Source organism: Trachemys scripta, chromosome 1 (genome assembly GCF_013100865.1).
Source record: "Trachemys scripta elegans isolate TJP31775 chromosome 1, CAS_Tse_1.0, whole genome shotgun sequence".
Lineage (NCBI taxonomy): Eukaryota > Metazoa > Chordata > Testudines > Emydidae > Trachemys > Trachemys scripta.
Window position 1 is genome coordinate 106,756,331 of NC_048298.1, and position 20,510 is coordinate 106,776,840.

Consider the following 20,510-nt stretch of genomic DNA (forward strand, 5'->3'; position numbering starts at 1 on the left):
TATATGGCCTCCATTACTGTAGTATATGAGCACTCATAATCTAATGCATTTTTCCTTATAATACCACTAAGGAAGGAAAGTACTGCTATTTCCATTTTACTGATGGAGAACTGAAGCACACAGAGACTAAGCAATTTGCCCAAGAGCATACAGAACATGTGTGGCAGAGCAGAGAATTGAACCTAGATCTCTTGAGTCTCAGGCCAGTCTCTTCAGGCTTTATCAGCATTTTCTGATAAACTAAGGGGGAATTGCAACCTAGAATGGAACATTTTTACTGTGATTAATTCAAATTCTGACCTTATAATGTAATATCTGTTACAGTGCCCTATTTTCCCAATGGCACAAATACATCAAAAAGTAACCCAAGCTTACAGCTTCATTTCCTATGCTCATGTGCTCCAGAGCAAAGAAATCACACTTACAAAGTTGACAGAAATTGTCCCTTTGCGCTGCCTCATCTGCATGCCAAATGCTTCTGACTTGGTGCCTTTGCGTCTTCGAGAGACCTCGTCTTGAAGTAAAATAAAGTTACATACATTTCATTAATATAGCATAAAGAAAGATCCCACATACAAGGACCATGTAGAGACCAGCCTGCTACCCTGCCTTTGGCAGCAACTACTACTAAATGCTGTAGAGAAAGCCAGAACTCTTTGGTGTACCTGACCAGTTTACTCCTGCGGGGAATTCTGCGCCACTGCAGAATTTCACAGAATTCCCTGTTTCCCCCAGAGAATTTCTGGCTGCCACTAGGGGGTCACTGGACTCTGCAAAGCCCAGCTCGCAGTGAGTGGAGTGCCCAGCCTGGAAGGGCTTGAGCCTGCACGCTCTTGGATCCTCATTCTCCTGAGACAGGGAGAGGCCTGGGAAACCCAGCCAGCTCCGGCAAAGGGTGAGCAAGGGCAGAGCTGCACCACACCATGTCCCCTGGCGGGACAGTAAAGAAGTTGGGGGGAATAAAGGGGGTGCTGGTGTGAGAGTTGGGGGCTGCCTCAAGGCTGAGCTCTCGGGGGGGGGGGGGGCGAGGACACAGGTGTCTGGGCCGGAGGATGGCCCATGGTTGGGCTCCGTCAGGAGGGGTATATAGGTTTCTGGGCCAAAGGGTGCCCTGTGGCTGGGCTCTGTGGGGGAGGTGGGATGCCGGGGGAGGGGGGGCGGTACCCTGTGGCTGAGCTCTGGGAGGAAGAGGGTGTGGGTGTCTGGGCCAGGGGGGTGCCCCGCAGCTGGGCTCTGAGCCAATGGGAGTGCAGGTGTCTAGGCTCTGGAGGCCCCACACAGCCCCCCTCCAGCACCTCCCAACTGGAACTGGGCTGCTGTAGGGGTTTCTATAACTCTTTACTCATGGGAGAATCTTTTTTGCTGTTGTCTGTATTGACCACATACTTGTTGACAGGTATTGTGAAATAAATTTGAAATAAATAATTGAAACTGGAGTGATTATATTGTGTTATTTTGACAAATAAAATATGCAGAATTTTAAAATAATGTGCGCACAATTTTTAATTTTTGGCACAGAATTTCCCCAGAAGTAAACTGCCAGTTGTATCAAGCTGTATATGACTGGGAAAAGAGTAAACCCTCCCTTGCTGATCGTCACAGGAGATCCAGGAACATCATGAAGCGAAGTGGATTACCCTCATAATTTGGGTGCTTATCTAGCATGATTGGTGTCAACATTTATCAACCCTTTTTTCAAGTCCAGTAATTCTCAACTGGTACAGTATGTTTCCTAAATAATAAAGAAATATGACTAGCAAATTAAGAGAGTCCAGCCAATGTGGTTAGCCACCATGAGTTCTGTCAACACCCCATGAATTAAATCCCAAAATGTTTAACTTTTTCACATCATAGTGGCTCATTTTTACCTCTTCCCACTTGTCTCCAGAGAGAGCAGCGAGGTTTGGTTCAAAAGACTGTTTTAGAGTCTAGAGACAGGCTAGTGTGTCCTTCCCACCCCTACCTACAGGATAAGCCAGAGTCTTATTTACCTTCTTTATCCTTTGCTCCCAATGCCAGTCCCACCATCTTGGGTCCAGCTCCGAAGATCTGCAGCTTCTTCAGCTCAGTATTTCTACTCATCTCTCCTGCCTCTGCCTGAAAACAAGACCATATCAACACAACCATCAGCATTTACCTTCCAGGTCTCCACTACTCACTGTACACATGTATCTCTACTCTCTTCCTCTCATTGCCCCATTCACAATCACAACATCCGTTTTACCCATTAGAAGATGCAAGGCCTGATTTTTCATCCCCAAACCCAATATCCAGATGCAAGAACGGGAATGCAATGAAACAGACTGGAACTTCTCTTCCAATTCTCTAAACAGATGTCTCCACGTTTAGCATTAAAGAGTTTTGTTACAAAGGTTGATCTATTCAAGTGATCACAGAGAACTAGGTTTGACTTCTGGCAAAAACAATTAATCACCGATGCAACACTTTCCAAGTTACTATGGATCAGGAAAAGTTTGATATTAATAAATACATTATTTATGTGGCACCTTTCATCTGCTCCCTTGAGTGGGTGGCTATATCCACAAACTATTAATGATGTTCACAGGTCTTCTTGAATCCTTGACTGGGCTTGGATTTTCAGATACAATGGCAGAATTACTATTCCCCACAGCCCCTACCTACACATGGTGTGCTTCAATTCATGTGAATTAAGCAATGAAAAATACTTATTAGGTCATCCAGGCCATCCCCCTGACAATGCAGGGTTGTTCTATTTTAATGTTTTGTCCCATCCTGTCCATTCATTTACAGTCCTACATAACTCCGAGCCTCTCATTATTTTTGTATTACCATAGTGCCTAGGAGTCCTAGTCATGAACCCAGATTCCATTGTACTAGGTGCTATAGGCTTATCCAACCTTGTTTTATTCCATCATTGCCGCCACTCCACCAGAGATGGGAACCTCAATACATCTTTTGTCCACTTACTTCTCAAAAACTCTCTCACTTGGTCCACGTACTTTCTTTTATGCTACCTCCTACTCTTGGAATGGCCTGGTGTACCAGCTCAGGAAGGAAACTACCTTTTCTTCATTCAAGTCTCTCCTAAAAACCTGCTGCTCCTACAAAGCCTTCAAGTCAGTCAACTAAAACATTTTTAATCCATCACGCTGCCCACTAATGCTCACTGAGAAACTGCAGTATCTTACTGATGTTACCCTGCATTTCCTTCTCTTGCTCCCCTTTACAAACTTATTACTCTTATTGTACTATGTCTGAGAAGTTTGTTAGCTCCTTGGGGGTATGAATCGGGTCTCTGCTGGTACTGCAAGGCACCTATCACAATCCTCAGTGATGTCAACAACAACAACAAAAATAAGCTTTCTGGTAAGCGGTGCTCAAAACTGAATGAGAAACTCCATCTGCAGTGACAATATTGCTATAAACAGATAATATAATTTCCACATATTCATGTCAACTTTTCATGTTTGTTCTTTTAGTTGGATGCCAAAATGGACTGAAATGCAAGTCTCATTTGTTAATCACCATGGGTTTTTTTGTTTGTTTGTTTTAAGCACTACTGCTATCCAGATATTTCCCTCCGACTGGATTCTGTGTTTGAGCTTGTTTTGTCACCCAGTATAGTAACTTGTAACTTTCCATTCTGAATATCAGTTATTTTCTATTCATGTTCAAATATCTGTAGATCATCTGTGTTATGCCTCTGTTCCCACTAGTAATGGTAATGCGTTATAATTTAAAGGGAGACTATAAACCTGAATTTTTAAAAATTGACTTTAAAATCCAGTTTGATACAGCACTCTAAGTAATACGTGCTGATTTTTTTTTTAAATTCCTTACATTTTAAAGGGTTTTTCTGTTCACCTCTTTATTTTTATAGAAATCTTTCTAGAAAGTGAAAAACTGATTGACATTGGACAATGGCGTAACTGATCTTGATGTCCATGAGAATATACGAAGAACATAAATCAAAAGATAGCAATCAAATATTTTAGTATACAGGTACACCATTCAGACAAATGTGATTTTTCAAGTTGGCGTCCCTTTAATTTTATGGGAACACTGTTTTCCCACTACTCCATATGATTAATGAAAACAGATAAAATGGGATTTATGAGAGATCCCAGTGGTATCAAATTACCTCCTTCCCCCAAACAACACAATGTTCTCATTAAATCTTCACTCTTTATTTACAGATTTTCAGGCAATTTTTAGTCCATTTGCTTGTTGTAATCCCAATCCTTACTTTCATTTGAAAAATTAATTTGAATATCATTCTTTACTAAAATCCAGAAGTTACATCAAGTTCTCTTCTCATATTGCTTTTTGATAAAAATTATAAAATTAAATCAAGCTTATCTGCCTAGGTTTTTTTTTTTTTTTTTTTAAATATTAACCATGTTTCTCAATTCTTATTCCTTCTAATTCATTATATTTCTAAGTGAACAATTTTAAAAGGTAATGATGAGTTCATCTATAGCCACTAATTCTTCTCATCAGGTAAAGGGAACACCACATATATCAAAAGTACAAGTTATGTGACCACAAGGAAACGTTTAAAAAAAAAAAAAATCTAATAAATGCCTATAGAACAAATAGCACTTGTTTACAAACAGACTAACCTATGAATATCAAAAACACTCAAGATTATTAAAACCCACACTTCATTTAGTGACGCTTAAGACTGCATCAAGATACTTCCAAACTCAAAATTGTGAAAGCACGGAATTAAAGGGATAGGACAGGAAAAGTCTCATGCCACTTTTACAGCAGAACGCGCTCCAACTTTCCAACAGATACCAAAAAGCCATATATATATCTATATCTCTATCTATATATCTATCAACTTCAAACTTGCACTCTAGCCCAAAAAAAAAAAAAAAAAAAAAACTAACAACCTCAGACACACTTCTATCAACAGTCACACAATATAAGTGTTTAATGACGTTATTCTGCCTTAACGTTGTGGTTTAATAAGTGCACAATGTTATTATTCCTAACTAGGGTTTGAGACTGAGCATGCAATGAAGTAGACTTGTCATCACCATCTTTTTCCTATACTATTTTAACAGATTTCTCTATTTACTCCATCATCCGACAATTGCTAAACTGAAAAATCAAGTATTTTTTCTTTCATATCAGAAAACACTAACAGGATCCAATTATGGGTTTAAGTACTTCATCCTTTCAAGGGACACCATCAACTTGAAAAGTCACTTCTATGAGATACACCTCTACCCTTATATAACGCTGTCCTCAAGCGCCAAAAAATCTTACCGCATTATAGGTGAAACTGCGTAATATCAAACTTGCTTTGATCTGCCGGAGTGCGCAGCCCCGCCCCTCCCCCCGGAGCACTGCTTTACCACGTTATATCCGAATTCATGTTATATCGGGTCACATTATATCAGGATGGAGGTGTATTTTTAAACTTCTATTATTACAAGTAGCACCTAAGATTATTATAATTGATAACATAACTTTTTTTTATTACTTTGTGCATTTCCCAGCACTTTTTATATAGTATGTTAAATTGTTTTTTTGAACAGTTTCCACTGCAATTATCTCCCACGCTAACACAGAAATGTTTTCAAAATATTAAAGTGTGATTGTCAAACCACAAAAATTGGTACAGGAACTCGAGGCAAAAGTGTTGCTGCAACTTTTAACTCTTCTAAAAACTTCTCTAGATTTGAAGTTGTTCGTGTCACTTTAATAGTATCACCTTTTAAAAGATTAGAGCAACATTGGCTTTTCTTTCCTTCCAGTTCAATGATTTTTTTAGAAATAAATTATCAGCAGTGCAGTAAGCTCATTAATCAAATCCCTTAACAGCCCAGAATGCATCCTTATGGCTTATTTGTCTTTACTCTGTAATTTCCAGTATTCCCAATCTGCTTTTTGTTTTTAAACAGGATTTCCCTTAAAACTTTGTTAAATTAAGTAGTAAAAGAAAAATGCATCTAAGCCATTTTTCAGCTATTAATATCACTCCTCACCTAATAAGTGACCTGCTTTCCAACATTTGTAAAGCCATCCTTATTTTCTAGTGTTAATCTTTTTTACTTCTCTTCCTTTCCTTGCACGCCTTTACTAAGTTATTGCTTGCCTTCCCCACCATTCCCATTTACAAGAGTTTTATTTTGGTATAATGGGAAAAAGAATAGGACTGGTTAAAACAGATCTTTGAGAAGTCTTTTCAAAACCAATCTTCCGCTACTTGTTCCTTCAGTTATTTTTCCAGAGGGTTTTAGCCAGTTTTGGTTTAATTATAGTATCTAAAGATTCCCAGCCTTCTTTTACAATGGAGAATTTTAAAATATCCTTCTCTCACATCTCTATTAAATTTCTTAAAATCTGGCTTTCCTGAAATCTAGTACCTTTGTTTCACAAATGCAGCAGTACCATACTTAATTCAAGTAACTTGCAGTCGCTAGTTCCAAACTGTTGCTATTCTCATTCTTAGCTAATTGATCTGTAAGTAATAGGTCCACAATGCTTTCTCTGCTTTTTAGAATGTAATATTGCCTCTCACTTAGAAACTCTTCTCAGATAAAGAGATCATCAGTTAACCATAACTGTTACCTGCAGTTGGATTACTGGCAACATACTCTACTCTACATAGGTCATCTTCATCTGATGCAGAATACAGGAGCATGTTTATCTGATGCAGGGGTTGGCAACCTTTCAGAAGTGGTGTGCCGAGTCTTCATTTATTCACTCTAATTTAAGGTTTTGTGCGCTGGTAATACATTTTAATGTTTTTAGAACTTCTCTTTCTATAAGTCTATAATATATAACTAAATTATTGTATGTAAAGTAAATAAGGTTTTTAAAATGTTTAAGAAGCTTCATTTAAAATTAAATTAAAATGCAGAGCCCCCCGGACCGGTGGCCAAGACCCCTGCAGTGTGAGTGCCACTGAAAATCAGCTCGCTTGCCACCTTTGGCACACGTGCCATAGGTTGCCTGCCCCTGATCTGATGGATATTCACATCTGAGGCATATTAAACATGAGGGTTCTGGAGGCTCCTCAGCTGGTTTAGATACAAATCAAGGTGTTCACTTTAATCTACAAAGGGCTAGGTGGTTTGGATTCCTGCCTACAGTAGAGACTGCTTCTCCCCATAAGCACCTGCCCTACAACTAAAACCTGGAACATTTTGCAAACAGTCCGTAGATTTGCAGTCATGCTATCTGCAGGTGGCAGCAGGGCATTCTCAACAGGAGAATAAGGGACAGGTCTCTGCTTTGAATTCAGTTCCCCAGTTAGTCCAACAAGTTTATTAGACCTTCTGAATGCATCATAAAAAATATTTGGGCTTTTCCTAATTAAGTGAAGTGAGTGAGCTGAGTTTCTCATAGGTTGGAGAATTCACTTTTCATTTCTTTTATTAAGTGCTAAAATAATTGAAAGCATGCTTAGATTTTATAAATCATTTTTGTATAAGTCAACAATAAAGAGCTTTGCAGACTATATGTGTAAAGATAACTCACCCACCAATGAAATGCAGCAGCTGTTCTGTGCCAGGAACACTACGAACAGTTTTTAGAAGGGAGAGTGAGGAATACCATTGTTTTACTGAAACTACTGAAAGCAGTCTTGTAAAAAGAGCGATGAGATCTTAATGATGTAGTGTCTCTTTTATACCTCATCTGAAAAAGACACAATAGCATAGTGCCCCCTAGACAATGGCTCAATACCAACTCAGAAGAGTTCCACATACTTAGTGAGGAGCAGCAGTTTCTGTAACATGCGGATTTTTCTTGGGTAGGTATCTCCCATCCATGTACTGATCACACCCAAGACAACATAGTTTGAGAGATGTCACATGATCACAGCCTAGAACTATTGCTGTGATGTTTTTGAATATGGTTACATTATACAAATAAATGTAGTAAGTCTGCCAGAAAGTGAGATCAGATAAAAGACAACCCTGTCTAAATGAACCATAACCTAAGAGAAACAAAACACACTATTTACTAAAGCGGAGGGATACTCAGCAAAAGCAAGGAGAAACCCGAGTGGCATGAGATGTGCACTTTAGAAAAAGACATATTTTTGATAGCATTAGATATGGAAAAGAAATTTCATTGTGCTTAAAATATGTCCAGAATGGCATGGCGCAAATAGTAAAAAAGATTAAATTAAAACCCAGCTCTCAGCCACGTCCCACTGACTGGCCAGCAAGAAGCCACTAGAACGTGCCACGTGGACCCATCCAAAAATTTTCAGAGATTCTCTTTTCACAATGAGCATGTTATTTTATAAGAAACAGAGATGGCCTGCTTAAACAAGACTGCAGGGAAAGAAACAAAGAGGAGGAAAATCAGGCCAAGACTGCAAGGTCTTTTTTGATGTACTGACATGTGAAGTGATGCTGTTTCAGTTTGAAGGGAAAGTTACCGGCCGTCTTTGTGGAATTTCAATATTGACTAGTAAAATATTAAATGTTGCTGTAGCAATAATAGCCTTAACCCACACAAAAGAGACTGCTTATTTTCAGGAGAAAAGCTGTGGAACTGGAACAGATTTCCCAGCCATCACTCTGCATTTTCCCTCCCAGCTGCAAGCTCTTCACAAAAAACTGTCTGTCAATCTTGTGATAATTGGTCCCATTTCCACAGTTTTCAACTGACTGCAAAGCCTTAGCTGCACACACGCTTACATCTGTTTAGCTAAAGGTGTGTCTAAAATCAAAATTTAGTTAAATGGATGCAAGCCCCATGTCGACACACTTTTATATCAATTTACACCCAGCTTATATCCGTTTTGCTTGCATTGGTGCATTCACTGATGCAAACCAACACAATATAAGCCAGTTGAAAATATGAAAATAGTTTAACTATATCTGTTTATAAAAGCAAACTTTAGTTAAGCTGATATGATTTCTGTAAATAGACCAGGCCTAAGAGATACATATCTCTGGAGTTTAACAAAAGGACTACTTCCTTGTGGCACGTTTGAGTGGGCCCCCATGGCCAGACAAAGGCTGTTGCACTCTCAGTGCTATTGCACTGGTGCAAAAAATAAATGCACTCTGTCTATAGTGGCCAAGTAATGTGGGTACCTGGGATTTGATGCGTCTGGTTCTCTTCAGCACAACGTTCATTCTTGTACCCTGCTTTGGGGAAGCCTGGGCATCAGAGCCGAGGTCCTCTGCCTCCACTTTTTCCTTAAGGTCCAAGTTTGGCTTTTGGATGCCCTAAAGGATCAGAGCACAGAAGGACACTGGGTTGATTGATCAGGGGATCAGACTCTCTATGGTCTGTGAATCATCCTGTTTGTTGAGGAATAGGGCTACCAGTGAAGTCATACTGCAGTACACATGCCATTTGGACAAGACAGAAATCACTGCATGCAGTCTGAAATAAGAAGATTGAATCTTGACAGCTGTCTAACAAAGGGTAATAAAGACACCTTCCCAAACAGGTACATCACTCTTTGCCCTGTTTCCCATTCCCGACAAAACTAATCTCACACCTATAAAAGAAACCTAAAAATACAATCACTACTCCAAATCACAATGCAACTTCTAATTCTATTCTTCCAAATGTGAAGAGGTGCTGCTTTGATGAAAGTAGTTGCTGCTTTCAGGAGCACAGAACCACATGTGACAGTTTAGTATATAGCAATAAACGGACGCAATTTGAATCTTTCTATCATGAAAGGGAACAAGTCTCTCACCATAAGGCTAACCCCAGACTGGAAGAGTTCATAGGGGTACAGTATCCGTTCATAGTGAGACTTCAGCAGTGATCCAGTGCCTTTTCCTGGCAGGTAGCCTAGCCGACTAGCTACTTTGGACCATTTCTTCTCTTTAGTGACCACCTCAAAGCCTCCTTTGCTGGCAACAATCTGAAACAAAACACATTTATTTTTTTAAGAAACTTTTTTAAGGAAGATTGGGTTCCTTTAACCATTGTGTATGAACCATACATGACTATACAGACCAAACCTTCAAAGATTCTGTGAAACTCAGAGACCCATAATTATGATATGGGGATTTTTCCTGGCGGGGCAGTACTTTAACGAACACATCTCTGTCTCTGTCACCTGATGCATTTATTAGAGCTCCGTTGCACAGAAACTAATAAAAAGTGTGTCTCTTTCTGCGTGGCAGAGTATAAACAAGCAGCACTTCAGACACGTTGGAAAGAATACAAACCCACTGTCAGAACAAAATAAAAAGTCACTCATCAGATGTGCAGTCTGATGAAAAACACAAGAGTCTGGCCAGAAGCAGAGTCAATTCTAACAGACCCAATACAGAAGGAAGCGTTGAAGCTCAGGACTCCAGAATTACAAAATTCTCAGAGAACCCTGGATGAAACAAACTACTGTCAAAAGTGGAGACACTGACTTCACCTTCCTACTAGATCAGTACTGCTGCAGCAACACTATTTCAATAGCCATTGAGTCTATCAGTTCACATACAAAGTCCTCTTTGGCTACATAGGACTAATTTATTTAACCTGAAAAACAGTCCATTTGTCTCCAAATGAAGGTCAGAGAGTGGCACAGGGAATGCTTCCTCTGAACACTGACCACATTTCTACCCTCTCCCCTCCTTTTAAGGGTCACTGAGAAACAGTTTAAAACCAAAATAGACCAATCCTGGTTTCATTTAAATTTTGTAAAGATTCTAAACATTTCTACACATCTTAAGTTTGGTGGTAAACTTTTTCCCTCCTCAAAGAGCCCAAGTTATATGCCTAACACTGCAGGGACTGATGGAAATGCAGACACCAAAGCATTATTAATGCAGTGGAACTAAAAAGTGAAAACCTTACTCAGTTTAGAAGCTAAATTGATAAGTACAAAAGTGTAACAGCCTAAGTGAAAAGTAATTTAGATTTTAAATAATCAGTTTTTATAATCGTTTAACACAAGTAAAAATTAAAATCACACTTTCCTCTATTTCCTTTGTTTTTTCACATTACAAAGTATTCTCCAGTTCAGTTTTTAAAAATAATTAGAGAATCCATTATGTAAAGCTATGATTACACCTTAGCTTAGAATAACCAAGCTTTATGGAGTGCCAATAATGAGTTAATGCAGCTGTAACTCACTCTATAAGATGAGCAACATAGTGAAAGCAACCAAAATTTATATACCCACTCATTCTGAACAATAATGGCCAATTACCTAGACACTAACAAAATAAAAACAATCTTTGCAATCATAGGACAGTGAGTTTCCACTAAACAAAGCAAGTAATTTGTGCCATCAACTAGTTAGACAACTAAAGTTTTAACTCATACAGAACTGAGGTCCCCGCTCTAACTCATGCCAGTGTCCCAAATATCATTCCCACTGGCATTATGCAAATACTATTGTAACATTTCCTAACAAACCATGGCAGACATGGAAATAAACCTTCAATGCTTTCCAAAGACAGCTAAGCAAAGTGAAACATACACATTGCCCATAAGGCTGTCTATGAAAAACAAATTCTTCTAAAGCATAATCTTTTAAAGCAATGTACCCTACCCAAGGGTGCCAGAACGAGGAATGCAGCAGCACCCACAGCTTGAAGTAGTTTCCATCATATACAGGGTTTACAAGTTTTATTCAATGGCTTTCAGCACCCTCACTCTACAAATTGTTCAACGCCACTTACCCTACTGCACACCCTACAAATTTCCACTCACCTGAGACAAGTACATTTTGATGAGTAAGTGGAAACTGGATCTTTGATCTAGCAGTGCTAGTACCACCACACATTCGTAGGCCTAATCTACACTAAAAAAGGTTTGTTGCTACAGCTATATAGGCAAAACCTTTCTTGTGTAGATGCAGTTTATATTGGCAAAATACTGCTTTTAACAGCTAAATTGGAAAAAGGCACTCTTATTCCAACTTATATCAACATAGCTGTTCTAGGCTCTCCTTCCGATTCAGGGGCTGGCACCTATTATGGCACACATTGTGGGCACACATTGCCCCTGATGAAATAATTATTCCAGGAGTAGCTATTTTGGTAAATTTCCAAGTATAGACATGCCCTTAATCTTGCAAAGAGCTCTACACTCCTACAGCTCTGCCCTACAATGTGTAGAGAGCAACTAAGAGAAGAACTGGCCAATAAAGCTACTGGTTAATTTTGCAGGACTTTCACATTGAGCCACCAACACAAATGTAATTGTTATCTGTACTTGTAATTGTCGCCATTTCCTTATAATCTTTCTGGTTACAAATATTTTAAGTATCACCTTGTTTTCACAGTATATCGAGCACACAATCTGCAAAAAACTGCTACCATCACCCCAGGTAGTCCCCTGCTTCCCCAAATCCCGAAGAATCTTACTCACCTTGCTCAGAGAATACAGATCCAAGATTTTTCTCTCCACCACAGGAATTTTTAAAGTGGAACCTTGAAGTTCCCAAAATTTTGCTAACTGATCCAAGAAGTCCAGTTTCACTCTGGTCATTGCCTATAATCACAACAAGAATACAGATTGGTCTGACCCTAGTCAGACATGAAAGAAATGCCTAGAATCTAGACAGAAAGGACTCAAAGGACAACAGTATTTACATGTTCATAATACAACTATGAATGTGACAACTTACTATTCATTTGCCCTGTAAAACAACTGGAGGCAGAAATGTCAATAATGGAGCAAATCTTCATAAACTTTTGTTTTAAACTTTGCACTCTTGTTGGTATCTTAGGAGACAATTTCCTACCCAGAACAATTTTTCTTTTTAAAGCCAAGATGTAAACTCGTGAAAAAACAAACATTCTAGGCAGGAATGTAAGATCATCTATTAAAGTACTTGTTAATATTAAAAAAAAAAATTGAGGAACAGCAGACCTACTACATGCCTTGGGCTGTGCCAGAAGGTCCCCTGGAGCGTTTCTGGAGCACTCCGTGTCCTTTGTTGCACAAGGAGACTCACTCACAAGCCAAGAGACAAATGAGGCTTGATTCACAAAAGAACTTAAGCAAGGTGATGCTCAACACCACCTTGCCTAACTTTTAGGTGTCTAGAAAATCACTGGGATTCACAAAGCCTGGGTTAGGTACTCAGACTTCCCATACAACAAAGAAGTACATAAGAATGCCATCCTGGGTCAGACCAGTGGTCCACTTACCCCAGTACCATCTTCCAATAATGGCCAACGCCAGATGCTTCAAAGGGAATGAACAGAACAGGGCAATTATCAAGTGATCCATCCTCTGTCAAGCAGTCCCAGCATATGGCAGTGAGAGTTTTAAATATGGAGGGAGATAGGCACGTCAGAACAGGATTCACAAAAGCGAAAACTCTGAGTGGCTCCTTGTCCAAGTTAGCCAACGGGAGATGTGTCCTCAGCCCTGCCACTCTTCAGGAGTTCAGCACCTAATTCCAGTTACAGGGAGGCACCCCAATTTGTTTGGGATTCTCAGCTGCAAACCCTCTTTTGGCATTAGGCACCTACATTGCTTTTTGGTTGGTTGGTACTTTTTTTGCAAGAAGCGGGGGGGGGGGGGGGGGGGAAAAGGGGGGCTTGAAAGGGGAGGGCGGGGGGGAGTCAGGACCTCCCTTAACTTTTAGCCCAGATACTGAGGGAGCCCCACATCAGAATATCCTGTAGGCCAGTGGTTAGGGCACATATCTGAGAGGTGGCCAATCCCTGTTCAAATCCCTTCTCCTACTCAGGTGGTGGGAGGACTTGAACTGGGGGTATCCCACATCCCAAGTGAGTACCCTATCCATCAGGCTCAAAATTATGAGGGAGGTCCTCTTCTACCTTGATATGGCCCTGCAAGCATGTTAGGCAGAGCAATGCCTATCTTCCCCCGATTCATGTATCACTCTGGGGCTTAGGCATCCAGACGCCTAGAGTGAGGCTGCAGTGCACATACAAAGAGGCAAAAACATAGGCATCTAGGGAACATTTACTGCAAAAACATAGGCACCAAACCAGTTTATGAACCTATAAGGTTTGGCGGTAGCTGAGCAGGGATTTTGTGAATGCCAGTGGGGCCTGACTCTGGAACTCAGGTGACTAGAGTGGCAATAAGGCCCCTATGTTCTTTTGTGAACCTAGCTCATGATGGTTTGGTATCTGAATAGGACAGGGATTTAAAAACTAGTGTGGGGAAAGGAGAGATACCTTTGGAAAAATCTGGACAGAAAGGGACTTGTACTAATTTTTTTAAAGACTTCTGTTAATTTTTAGTCCTAAAAATTAACCTGGCTAGACCTATAAAAGGAACTATTAGTGGTGGTGTTTTTGTTGTTTGTTTCTAAAGATTTAAGAGGTATTATCAAAGTGGTTAAATATTAGGCAATTTGGGGATTAAGAACAGCAGTAAATACCTTATGAAAAAACAGTGGGGAGTTCTGAACACTAGCTACTCTTACTACACAACATAGTCCTTAGCATTCATTTTAGACGTTTCCAGCTGAGGAAACAACACTTCTTGTGGTTATTTTGAATAATAAAATAAAAACCAGACTTCTCAAAGTCTTTGAGAGTTACTTTATCCAAACTCTGCTAGTGCCAATTATAAGCACTCATGTGGTCTGTGGGATATTAAAGTCTACCAATCCAGAAACCAGTCAAGATGCAAAACTCAAGCAAGGAGACCTATTGCTTTGTGTGTGAATACAGAATTATGTCAATGGTGCAAAAGCTCACCTCCAGTTCATTCAAGCGCTGGACTCGTGGGGTAAAACGAAAACTTTGTACTTCACATGCAAATGGAGGCTGCCAGTCCTAAACAGAGAGAGACAGACAGATTTTACTGCTTCAAAGATATAAGGACTGTGCCATAACTTCTCCCACAAATGCAAAAAAGTCTCCTGAGAATTTCAAAACAATGCAAATCAGCAGCTGATCACAGAAAGAGCAAATCAAGGATTTTTTAGTATTCTAATCTGTCTGAGAATTTTCCATTTTAGAAAAGCACAACAACTTCATAATTAATGAGCTTCTCCCAATATTTGAGTTAGGAGTAAGGAAAAGTTATTGAGTTGCCTCAATACGGAACCCACGAAAGTAGAAATATAAACTATATCATAGCTTAAATATTTAGATTGATATTACCTTAGACCAGTGGTTTCCAAACTTTAACAGTGCGTGAACCCCTTTCACTAAAATGTCAAGTTTCACGAACCCCCTCCTAAAAATGAATATTTCCAGATATTCTTCTCCTTTACCCAAGTGTAAATTATAAAAGCAGTGATCTTGGAAATATCAAATTAGCAAATATAAAATTTGTTTTTATGACATGTTTATTACACACTACTTATTATTTATCATTACAGTATTTTTATTACATTATGAAAACGGCAACACTCTTCCAAGATCTCACTTTTGTAGCTTGTATCACTTTGAATAAGTGAATAAGCCTGTTATAAGACAAGGATCCTATGTTTCATCAAGGAGTATCAAATGTGAAACAGCATGAAGGTATTTAAGAAGCCAACTCGAAGAGTTCCTCCTACACAAACATTCAGGTCTTGAGCAGTTCAGGCAAACAACACACATTACAACAAAAGCTTAAACTTGTTCTTCAAAACAATTTTAAAAACAATACTAGCTGCCTATTTAATTTTAAAAACAGCAAAAAATATCCACCTCCCTTTCCAATTCTTATAAGGAGTCTTTAAGTTTAAATCTCCTCAGTGTGATAGATATGCTTGCTTTGATCTTCTTAGCTCTTGGAAGTCCAGGGGCTCCGGGCTGCTGGCCCCATGCTGCCTGGGGTTCCTAGAGACAGCTCTATCCACCATTACGGATTTTTTCCCCCCCAAGAACCCCCTGTAACATTTCGTGAACCCCCAGGGGCTCACAAACCCCAGTTTGGGAACCACTGCCTTAGACTGAGTTAGAACATAAGGGAGGCTTTCAAGGACAGAACCATATGGTAGGGTCACCACTTTGTAGGACTTTTAAAAAAGGTCTGTAAACCCTGGATATTTTAAAGTCTAACTAATAAAAGCAACTAACTTCAAATAAACTACAGCGCTTGAGGCAGGGATGTTGGCACGTATGGACATGAAGGAAGCTAGACATGTAATAAAGATGAGAATTTTAACCCTCATAAAAAGAAGAACAGGAGTACTTGTGGCACCTTAGAGACTAACAAATTTATTAGAGCATAAGCTTTCGTGGACTACAGCCCACCACGAAAGCTTATGCTCTAATAAATTTGTTAGTCTCTAAGGTGCCACAAGTGCTCCTGTTCTTCTTTTTGCGGATACAGACTAACACGGCTGTTACTCTGAAACCCTCATAAATGGGATCTTAGAGCATCACAGGCCAAAAAAGTCAAACAGGCAGAAAAAAAAAAAAAATCAGTGCAGCCCAACTTTGTTACTCAAATTTGGTGTTAACTTCCAAGGAAACAAAATATGTTTTCTAGTACTTTAAGAAACATTTAAGAAATTATACAGCATATCTACAATAAAATGAGAATAAGATATTCCAGCTGACAAACTAAAAATTGTTCATTATTTGTAGTACAGTAGCACTTAAAGGCCCTGATCAGGGCTATAAAATATGTGCAACTTCAAATAACAGAGAGGAATAATGAATAGGTAAGATTAGTGTAAAGTGTTTCATCTAATCATTACTGCAGATTTTAAACTGAACCTGACTGTTCAACTTGAAGATCACTGCAATGGAACCTGCTAATCAATCATACAAAGCCAAAACCAAGAGTTCGGCTACCAAAAAAAAAAAAAAAAAAATCACAGGCTGTTTTACTGGACAGAATCTTGAATGGTTTCTTCAGATCTCCTGGATTCCATAATCAAGCCAAAGGATTCTGCTTAGTTTAAAAAGGGTAACTCCTTGGAAGTCTAGCTTTCACCATGTCACAAAGCCAACTAAGCAGATTCGAGCAAATCAGAGAGAACAGAAGGAAAAAACCCGAGGAACACAAAATGTAAGCAATAGCTTCTGCCACTATTACCTTCACCGTTACACCAGCTCTGTGGGTTCTCCTCTCCTTCCTCCCTCAACCATTTTAATCTTTTTATTTTTGCTACTCTATTTTAAAGTTGATTTATTCTTTCTGCACCTAGGAATTGTGTTGGAATGTGAAATTGTTCCAAGTGCATTCTACTGAGAAGCTGCTGCATTTACCAGAAGCCTCTGCAGAGCAAGTGGTCATAAAATAATGCTGCAGACATAATCTGGCTACTCTGACCTAGTTTTTAGGCTTTTATTTTAAACTACAATTCACAAATACCAATTTTCCTGTTTGAAAACAGATCACTGACAGTTCTAATGATAATTACAGAAATATGTTTACACACAGTAGTATGTTAGAATGGAAAAACCTTCTTCCCCCTAAAGAATAAACTATAGTTTTCATGTGAGCCACCTTCGCGAGTTTAAGATCCAAACAAATTATGTTTTGAAGAGTAACAGATCAATGAAGTATCAGACATCAGCAGTGAGTACAATTATTCACCAGTATTAATGCGTCCACGGGCTTATCACAACCCTGTTTCTGAGGCTCAAAAAATACATAGAAACTGCGTGTCCCTGACACAGACACCATGGTTTACTGATCTGTTACCCGAAAGGCAACACAAGCGGAAGGGCTTTAAATCCCAGCCATGTTTTTTTCCGGGGGGGGAGGAGGGGAAACAGTTTCACATCATTATCAGGCATATTACTTCAACTGCATTTTACATCGCACACAGCGGCGAAAGGCTCGCCCAAGTATCACCTGCAGGGTTGTCAGGCACCCAAAGGCCAGCTTCGCCCCGGCCGCAGTGCAAATGCCGGAGTGTCCGTGGCTGCTCCCGGCCTCACGAAGCCGGAGAACCGGGAGCCGCCTCCAGAGGCTGAGCAAAGCCCCGCGGCGACGGGGAGGTGCCCTCGGGGCCTATCACACCCACTGTGGGAGATCATAGGAAACGGGACCCCTGGGAGCCCGGCTCCCCCCAGTCACCTCAAGCCCCTTCTGCTCGTGGGCGTGACCAGTCCCCCCTCCGCACGGTACCTTGGGGGGCCGGATCTTGCAGATGCCCGTTTTCTCGGCCAGGCCGCGGATCCGGCCGATGAAGCCGAGCGGGTCGCTGAACTCCTCCCAGCTGGGCTCGAACACGGGGCACTCGGGCGGGGGCACGAACTCCGCCGCGTAGCGCGACCCGCCGCCCCCCCGACATGGCGGCGCTGGGGGTGGGGGGGCGGTGGGCACCGGCTCCGCAGGAACAGCCGGGGTCGGGGCTACGGGCTCCTTCGCCTCCGCCACCGGGGACGGGTCACAGCCAGGGCCGGCCGGGCCGGGGGCTGAGGCGCATCCTACGGGCCCCGGCTGCAGCCGGGCAGGAAGCTGGGCAGGGGCCCGGTCTCGCTGGCCAGACCGGGTCTCAGGTGCCCGCCGCGGCGGCTCCTCCCGTTTGTTTTTGTTTCCCCTTCGGGGTTTTTTTCCCCTCCTCCTCTCCGAGTCTGGCTCGGCCGGAAGTTACGTGTACCGAGAAAATCCCTCCGCCGGAAGCGAAGGACACGGTACCCCTCCGCCTCCAATCCGGAAAAGAGTCCCTGACCCCAGCAGGACGCTCGGAACCTTACACCTCACACCCTTTCCGGGGCGCAGAGATACGGACAAACCTGCTCTAGAGTCTGCTCCCTGCCCTTGAGATCGGCCACGGCGGCAGCCGCATCCACTTCCGGCGCGGAGGAATGTGTGAAGAGGCTGGAAGGGTTCACTGCCGGTGGCGACATTCCATTTCCCCCTTTGTCTGGACAAATGTAAGGGAGCGAATGACCTCTCCCCTCCCCCACAAAGCCCCTCCCCTCTAGTACCGCGCGCAGCCCCGCCCCAAACTCGACCCAACCCTCCCACCCAGCCAGAGCCCCTTCTCCTCGCTCCCGGCAGACTGTGACTGGTAGGGCTGAGAGGGGGCCAGCGCCATCCAGGCTGGTTGAAAACAGAGTGGCCTCTAGGGTTGCCAACGCTCCAGGACTGTCCTGGAGTTTCCAGGAATTAAAGAATACTCTTTAATTAAAGAGTATATCATGTGATGGAATCTTCAGGAAAACGTCCAACCAAAATTGGCAACTGTAATTGCCTCCTGCCCCCGAGAGTAATTTCTCTGCTCAGACTCTTACCTCCTCTTGCTCCTTGGGATTATCCCATGATGATTATACTGATCCAAACTGGGGCCTGAAGTCTCAGTGGTGTTCTAGGCACCCTTTAGTTTTGCAAGGTGGGGAGTGAGGTCCACTTGGTGCTGCTTGACTCTTGAGTGTCTTATACTGTGCCTCTTAGCAAAGGTATCCAAGTAGCTCCCACTCATACTTCATTCTTAGCTATAAACTAAAGAGTATTCGCTAGGGGGAGGGGAGTCATGAATGCTGGATTCTAGTTCTAGTTTAGCCCAGGTCACCCTCCCTGTAGCTCAGTGTACCCATCTATAAAATGGGTATAAACCAATTCAACAAAAAAAGTAAAAGTTGCAAAGGTAGCTAGTAGTCAAAGAAAAACAAAAGTTAGAAACCTTTATAAACAGCAAGATGTAATTAACAGACTAACTGGAAACTGACCATTCAGCACCACCATCAGCAGCGGCATCTCCCACTGAAGACAATAGGAGCTACATCTGCCTGCACCAAGCTGCAGTTTGGCCCTATAAGTGTAATCTGAACAATCTTAAATTCCTAGAACTTTTTCATTTCATAACCTTTTAGTGACTTTAGTTACCTAATTTTATAGATACTTAAGAAAAACAAACGGCAACAATTACTTCTCTCTCTACTGATTTCTCATATGCTTTCAAAAAGTACATTAAGCACATGCAGCTATTAAATTAGGCAGTAAAACATCAAAAACTGCATATATGTCATTATCCAACAATCCTACTGTAGTGGTTGTATATATAAATGGGTGTCATTCCCAGGTGCCTATTCGTGGCCTGGGGGGGTGTTGCAGAGCCACTGCCTCAGTTTCCCTCTGTGGTCCCCAGAAATAATTTACTCGTAGCAAGAAGTATTTAGGGTAATATGCCCATTATCCCAAGGTCTAATTTATTAAGAAGAACATAAGAATGGCCATACTGGGTCAGTATCCTATCTTCCGGCAGTGGCTAATGCCAGGTGCCCCAGAGGGAATGAACAGAACAGGTAATCATCAAGGGATCCATTCCTGTTGCTCATTCCCAGCTTCCAGCCAAAAGCACCATCCACTTCTCTAAGGAGCCGCTTTTCGCCCCTCTCAAAGTCCAGGATTTCACAGCCCTCCCTCAAGGGACTGTGTCCTTTAAGTCCTGGCCTCCCTAGCTTCCAACTCGTCCCCTTAAGTTCAGGGGCTTTCACAGCCTCCCCCTCTTCCTGGTGCTGGGTGTTTTGCTTTCAACCCTAGCCTTCCCTTCTGCAGTTCTCCTTCAGGCTGGGCACTAAGGCTGAGCTTTTTCCTTAGCAACTAGCTTCAATGGCTCTTTCCCTGACTCGGCTTGGACTCTCTTTTTTGAGTCACCTGCATCCCCAATCACCTGACCACTCCTTGACCCTTCCCAGGTTACCCCAAACACCTGTGCCAATTGGAAGACAGAGAAGCCTTGTCTTGCCCACTCT

General features: G+C 41.5%; 1 protein-coding gene across 1 annotated transcript in view; it reads right to left on the reverse strand.

Annotated features, from left to right (window-relative positions):
- The window catches only part of KDM5A (lysine demethylase 5A), a 79,046-nt gene extending 61,053 nt beyond the window's left edge, over positions 1 to 17,993 (reverse strand). The window contains exons 1-6 of the mRNA XM_034780542.1: positions 17,938 to 17,993; positions 14,616 to 14,693; positions 12,298 to 12,420; positions 9,671 to 9,841; positions 1,992 to 2,097; positions 426 to 514 (exon numbers count right to left, since the gene is read on the reverse strand). Of these exons, the coding sequence (XP_034636433.1) occupies positions 426 to 514; positions 1,992 to 2,097; positions 9,671 to 9,841; positions 12,298 to 12,417 (486 nt within the window). The 5' untranslated portion in view covers positions 12,418 to 12,420; positions 14,616 to 14,693; positions 17,938 to 17,993. The remainder of the gene's footprint in view (positions 1 to 425; positions 515 to 1,991; positions 2,098 to 9,670; positions 9,842 to 12,297; positions 12,421 to 14,615; positions 14,694 to 17,937) is intronic.
- Positions 17,994 to 20,510: the final 2,517 nt, after the last annotated feature.